The sequence below is a fragment of the Octopus bimaculoides genome, chromosome 6 (genome assembly GCF_046866305.1).
Source record: "Octopus bimaculoides isolate indiv1 chromosome 6, ASM4686630v1, whole genome shotgun sequence".
NCBI classification, from domain to species: Eukaryota; Metazoa; Mollusca; class Cephalopoda; order Octopoda; family Octopodidae; genus Octopus; species Octopus bimaculoides.
This window is the reverse complement of record NC_142933.1, coordinates 55,064,886-55,072,385: the sequence shown is the minus strand read 5'-3', so window position 1 is coordinate 55,072,385 and position 7,500 is coordinate 55,064,886. Positions and strand designations below refer to the sequence as shown.

The 7,500-nt window shown below is 35.2% G+C and overlaps 1 protein-coding gene across 8 annotated transcripts in view; it reads right to left on the bottom strand.

The window, feature by feature from the left end:
• Nucleotides 1-7,500, bottom strand: part of LOC106867596 (adhesion G protein-coupled receptor G6) — a 342,347-nt gene that overhangs the window by 11,270 nt on the left and 323,577 nt on the right. For all 8 annotated transcript variants that reach the window (XM_089353872.1, XM_089353873.1, XM_089353870.1 and 5 more), the window contains 4 exons: nucleotides 6,331-6,520; nucleotides 5,013-5,246; nucleotides 2,965-3,004; nucleotides 2,344-2,441 (listed from right to left, as the gene is read on the bottom strand). In XM_089353872.1, coding sequence (XP_089209998.1) covers nucleotides 2,344-2,441; nucleotides 2,965-3,004; nucleotides 5,013-5,246; nucleotides 6,331-6,520 — 562 coding nt within the window. The remainder of the gene's footprint in view (nucleotides 1-2,343; nucleotides 2,442-2,964; nucleotides 3,005-5,012; nucleotides 5,247-6,330; nucleotides 6,521-7,500) is intronic.

The following is a 7,500-nucleotide window of genomic DNA, read 5'->3' as shown; positions in this document are numbered from 1 at the left end:
GTTTCTTGTTTGAAGAAAGCTTCCTTCTACAGGTTTCGGAGGTTTCGAAAAATCTAAAAATGGTTGGTGGTGATACCCTTCCTTCTTTAGTTAAGCTACTATAAGAACAACGACAGGATCTAATTTTTTCATTCGCAAAATATGCATTTTTTAAAAGGAAGTAAAATATCTGGAAATCGGCTATAATAATATATAGTCTTCCAGTCTCGTTGCTATGAAGGTACGATGTTGTGGAAAAAAAATTGGAGGAAAAAGTTACAGAGGTTTAAAAATCGGAAAAACTCTGTATAGTGAGACAGAAATTTCCTTCGTTTAGCGGAGCGGTGTCAACTTTAAGGTTGTACCCTGGGAAATTTATAGTTTAGCGTCTGTGACATGATCTGTTCATTGTAGGTTTCTAAATAAACAGAAATACCTAATAAAATAAACATGTATCATCTTACTGTTTCTTTTATCTCTTCATTGATTGTATGTTTTTATTATTTTTATTAATTTGTTATATTAATATATTTGTCTGCATGTGTTTACTTTATGCGTATTTCAGTATTATGTATACCTGTCATGTATTTGTGTACATCATTAATATATAAGTGCATGTGGATGTATGTATTCATATATAAGTTTATATGCACATTTATGCCTTCATGTGCATGTGTGTGTGTGTGTGTGCGTGCGTGCGTGAAGGGAGCGTCTGTCTCAAAAACTCCAAAGTTGAGTAACGTTTTCATGCTTGGATTTGTAAACTACGATAAGAATAACACTGGTCAACAAAGAATTTGTCCTAAGGCAAAGAATACCTGCATCTCATGTTTTTGCATGCAGAATTCGAAAATAAGTTCCAATTATCTGTATCACCCACAGTTTCTCTATTCCACGATATCCCTCTCAGTTCCTGTTACGTGGGCTAAATTTCAGTTAAGCTGTTGAAATGTGAAGTTAACGGCTTAAGAAGTACTCCTAATTTAAATTTTTATGAATAGAACTAACCTAGTGAAATCATAAATCCAGCTATCTGAGTCAATGAGTCCCTAAATATATATGAAAAATTATGAAATAAACAATATGTAAAAATACTAACACACAGGAGCACAGAAAAAAAAATGTAATATACTAACACAGAAAAATTAAAACAAAACACGCGGGTGAAAAGAATCTCGTAGTGTGAAGAATCAACATAGAACAACGTGCCGCACGTTGTTCTATGTTGATTCTTCATAACACAGCGTGCGGTTGTCATGGTAACTAGCTGCCAATGCCACGCTGTCTGCTGATTGGCTAAAATTCCCCAAATTCCCCAACTTTAATTCCAAATAACATCAGATTCTTTAATTTATGAGATAAAGTAATTGGTTGATCGTAATCAAAATTCAGAGTTGCATCGATACACCAAACTTTAAAGCAATCTGAGCAAAATTAAAGGGGGCTCATTTTGCGAATGAAAAAGACTAGATCCCAACGACAATCTAGAATTGGTGGACCTTCTTGATTTAAAAATTAGTTTACTATCTGTGCGAAATAACAATTTCTGTCATGGGTACATTTTATATAGTAATTTCTTTACCTCATATATGTACGTGTCATTTAGTTTAACTGTATATTATCCGATAGCTATTTTGTAAATCACGCTTGGAAGTAAGTTAAATTTGACGTCAAGATGTTTGAGAGTAGAGGTTATGGATAAGATATTATCAAGAATCTAATACAATACTAAATCTTACCTATTCTTGTTTATCTTACGTGTAAATGATCGTCTCTCCTTCCAAGATTGACATATGAGGATCCAGTTATTCGATCAACTGAAATACTTAGTCAAGGATTAGCGCGCGAAGTGACAGTGTGTTCCACTGTCCCATGATGTTTACTCATAATATAACTCAAGTAGAATCGATGTGACACAATGAAAAGGCTTCATCGTCCATCGGATAAACTTCTACAGAGTTTTGTCAACTTCGTTTCACTGACGAGGCTCGAGTTGACCTGAGGTAATGATAAAGGCACTTACTCAAGATACCACTCAGGTATAACTTGGAACCTTGGGATTGAAAAGCAAACTTCTTAACCCTTCGGTCATTCATAAACACAAATATATACCCACATGTACACAGACACGCGCTCTCGCGCATATACACGCAGACACACACACACACACCACAACCTATAGCTCCATGCACATGTTCATCCTACAATACATATACAAACATTACGCACTCTCATCTAGCTGTCATTCTCCTAAATAGATATTTAGAGATTCATGGATGCACATTAATGCACAGATATAAAGAATGATTTTAATAAGTAACAAGTCTAATGAAAGTGAGTCTATAAAATAAGAAAACAACTCACTAGAAGTACAGAAAAGCTTGTCAGATGAGTTGATTCACACAAAGTGGTGTTCGGGTCAATATATTTGGTAGTTAGTCCTTCAGTTGACCAAGTGCTATCTGTAACGAAAGTAAGGATATTAAATCAATATTTGATAGGGAATATTGTTCATATATGGTTAGTTACCGGAATTGTTATGACCAAGAACCCCTGCCTAAACGAGTACATAAGTGAATATATGCATATGCAGACACACACCTGCGCGTGCGCACACACACATGTATCTATGTATATATTTTATATTTATATGTATATATATATGTACATGTATATATGTATGCATATATTTATGTATGTATATATGTATATACATACCTGCTTATACATGTAAATATATATATATATATATATATATATATATATAGCCTTGTTATTTTATTTAACACACACACACACACACACACACACACACACACACACACACACACACACAAACACACACACACACAAACACACACACACAAGTGTACACGCGAGTTTGCCTTTTTTATTTGAGCGGTTTACATATCAGCCGGGTTCAAACTCAGGTAAATACAGTACAGGAGGGGAGAAGAAAAGACACGGAACATAAGTTTTACTTACTAAGAGTATTCCAGAACACACAAGTGTTGTTCTTTCCAGGCTGAAAATACAAAAGAGAAAACAATGAGAAAAGATATTGATTTCTCATATTGGCATAAGACTAATTTTATATAGGAGTAACTCATCAGATAACATGTTATTGGTTTCTATCATACCATCGACAATATTAGTTTACATAGTTTAATTAAAGGAAAAATCGTAGCTTCCATAAGCTGTTTGAACTACCTCCGAAAATTGTGAGAAATATATGAAAGAAAGAATTGGAAAGAACCAGGAATCTGGTTCCAATGTTTGCAACAGAATAGACTTCATTAAAAATAATCAAGGATGAGGTGGTGGTTTTAATATGGACGCCAGATTAAGTCTTACTCCAAAGAAAAAGTACAGCCTATCCGAGAGGCGTAATTTCACTCTACCGATTTCACTCAAAGTACCGCGCAGTAAGCTAGAACCTAGAACTATGTGAGTACAAAGAGTTCCTGACTACACGGCCATGGCGACTCCCATATAGGAACGAAACAAAGTACTACGTGTGAGAAATTAGGGAAATTATTTGAAAAAGTCTTGGCTCAGGAAATAATCTAAGAAGAGGAAATGGAATAAACTAAATTTACTTTAAGATTTGAAAAAACAAACAAAAATCTTGGTTCGTGATAGCATATGATGGAGACTAGAAATGATACAACTAATGATTAAGGCAGAAAAATTTATTCTGTTTGGATCTGACAACCATTAAAGATGTCATTCAGATTCTAGCAAGATAACATTTTATATTGAAGTTCGGCCGGTTTAGCTGAGGATGAGTTCAAATACTTGCCGTTGTTTAAAGAAGGACGCAGAACAAAAATGTTTTGAGAACATCTGTAATAATAACACCATCCTATTTTGTGAATACAAAGTGTATTCTGTTTTACTTCAACATACTACACAAGTACAATAGTCTAGGCTTGGCTTCATGCAGTTATCCATTAACTCACTACACGAAGACAACACTCTAGGCTTGGTATCTTGTTAGCCCTCAACACACTACACGAAGGTAACACTCTAGCTCTTGCCAAGCGAGTTAGTTCCCGGCTATCTCTCAGGACTTCTCAAGGGTTAGGAGATAATTTACTTGCTTAAAATACTGAGCAATGTACAAAAATCAACATCAGATGGAAGTTGGACCTAAGCTGAATATGAGACATCAACAGAGCTTTCAAAAGGATACACTGGAGTCTTTTTCCGTTACTTTCTCTATGACTATAGGAGAACTTTGCACTCAACGTTCTCAGCAAACAAAACACTACTCCCGCTGCTTACAACACTAATTTGTGTCTACATATAGGATGTCCCAATGCAGTGAGCTGTGTCAGTGTGAATGAAATGATTTGCGTTGAGACATTGTGTAGAACCAGTGACATATTACGAAATCGAGTCAATGATCTGTGACACTTTCACAGAAGAAGAAGCATTAAAATCTCGTCGAATTATTCATTGCAATCCTCTTAGGTTAGTACAAATTCATAACTCTGTTGACTATTGCGCATTTCAATGATAGGTAGTAAAATAACAAAAAGAATGAAGCCATTAGTGAAACTATTATTTCGTTTTAATGAGCACAAAAATAACTACACAATTAAAGTAGTAATTTGTTCTGTTGCCGTTGCTGATCCTATGTTGAGCAGAAGTATGATTATAATCATTCCAGACTTGACAATTCCATCTTTTTTCTCGTAATACATTATCTACCGTATTCTCTTTAAAAGTGGTACGGCGCTTGCTCTGTTTGGTACGATTACTGTGGATGAAATAGAATTGACTAAAACCACATCATGCATGCTTCTATCATGACTATGCTCTATTGCATTCGATACTAGAAGCTCTACACTCAACCAGCAGCGAATCTATGCTTTATATTCTTTAGACTTATTCTATATGTAGAGAGTTACACAAGTTGGCTTGGGCAAGCATTGAACATTTGAAATCAATAGTAAATTCTTACATAAATACGAATCCCTAAATATTTGGGAAAATTAGCAAATCTGGCCTGTAATGAATGTACTTACTTCAACATTCGACATCATGTAACTGACAGGAGTGGTAAGGTTCTTCAATTGTCTGCCTTTGATTTTGACAAAAATTACTTTCTGTTTGTCCAGATAATCCAGTTGAGCTTGATTTTCAACCATGAAAAATTTTGCATTGTTGTAAGCGATCAATTGTACACGTTCATTGATTATTTTAGTGACATTGTCCTTTGATTGAAGGACTGACAGGGGAATTCTGAACTTTAATATGTTCTGGAAATGAAAAATGTATTATTGAATTAAGAAAAATAAATACGCCTTGTTAACTTGAAGTTTGATTTTATTGTGCGAGCGCATGTATTTACACACACGCACGCACATACAAACACAAGCGCGCGCACACACACGCACGCACGCACGCACGCACGCACGCACGCACGCACGCACGCACGCACACACATCTTCCTGTACTTGCGTTCACATAAATGATAAGGTAATTTACGATATATTTATCCCACATAAGATTACGGTTTAATAGCTGCCAAAGTACAACAATGGGATCTTGAGATAATGGTGTAGAAAATGAAGAAAATGTCCTTTGGATATATTAATGGTGGTAGAGAACACGAGGTTTAGAGGAAAGCCACTCCTGTGGTTATTCTTCTAAGTAGAGCTTTGCATTCAATATCTTCATAAGAATACCTGTTAAGACAGCTCGAGAAAGTTGTCATTTGCATTTTAATTGGCGAGACGTTGATGTAAGAGAGATTGAAAACAACCAGAATAATGGTATTAAAACATTTTATCCATAATAGAATATGAAATAACTGTGGTAGTTAGTTATATATAATTACAATGTTTCAGGTGATAAATTACATATTTCGTGTATACATAAGATGCAGTAGGAGGTGTTTTGTATCAACAAAAGATACATTTCTTTGACATGAATATGCCTTCGTGAATGCATATGAATGAATCTCTGATTATTTACAGGTGCTCATTTCAGTTTTCTTCTTTAAGTCTGTTCCAGTTGCAGCAGCTATATTGTGCTAGATTCTATTCTAGCTGCCAAAGCAACAATTAAACAGATAATTATTAAACATTTAAATGACAAAATGACAAATATTGACCTAGTGAAGTTTTGCCAAGTTATAAGAAATCTAAACCAGATGTAAATGGCAGATTCTATCAAGTTATCAAACCACCATAAATCCCATAAGTAGTAAAATATATCAACGAGTTATAAAATTGTGAGAAGCAATACATAGGACGGAGTGAAAAAAAATATTTAAAAAAACCAAATTGTGTAATTGTTGCTAGATTTAAAGAAAGAATAAAAGGAAGAAAGAAGGCTTACATTATCAGGCACTGCTTGTGTGCCTTGGTCAAAATAAGGACCATAATCATATGTCTGGTTACTATCCGAGTTCCAGTGAAGTACTGAGATATTTCTCACCATCATATTAATGTTGGAGCTGCTTATGTTGATGATGCTGGTTTTTGGTACAATCGCTTTAGCTGTGTAGTCTTCTAAAAGATGTCTCAACCTTCACAAATAAAGAACAAAGTGGAAGTGAGAGGAGAAACATTGTAAAGTGTTGCAGCGAGGAACATTAGCGGTTTCTTGCAAGATACACAGGCTCATTTCAGGTAACTGTGATAAACAGGTAAGAGATATTCTGTTAAATATTCAATGAAACTAAGCACATTATCTTTTATAAAGAAACATGAAGACACCCATGAAAAGTTGGCTGAACCAGTGGACTATAATATAAAATATATTACGATGTTTCATTTCATTTTTCCCGATTCCGAGATTATATCTTATCTAGAACAAATACTGGACGTCACATGACTAGTGCTCTAAAAGATAAAGTTGGCTCTACAGACATTGGAAGGAAAGAGGAAAGTCTATTCCGAGAAGATTTCAACTTAGAAAGTATATGCACACACACACACACACACACACACACACACACACACACACACACACACACACACACACACACACACACACACACACACACACACACACACACACACCACACAATGAAGTCGCAGGGTGATGCATCGTGTTATCTGGGGTGAATTGGACATTTTTAGACCTGACAGCACATCCCACTCCAGGTTTGACCGAAGTCAACGCCACTAGCAGAGAGAGAGAGAGAGAGAGAGAGAGAGAGAGAGAGAGAGAGAGAGAGAGAGAGAGAGAGAGAGAGAGAGAGAGAAGGTCTGAAATATTTTAATTCAGAGTGCAGACAGCAGCCGGAACGAACATAGTAAGGTGATCAATCCGACTACCGATTCAGCCAATTCATATATATATATATATATATATATATATATATATATATATATATATATATATATATATATATATATATATATTTATATAGAAAGTAAATGCTGTTAGAAGCATTTAGTCCGATACTTTATCGTTTCTATCAAATCATGTTCAAGGTACGAATAACCCTTCCTACTAAAGTTAAAAGGCCTGAAATTTTGTGGAGGCGGGGTGGGGAGCTAG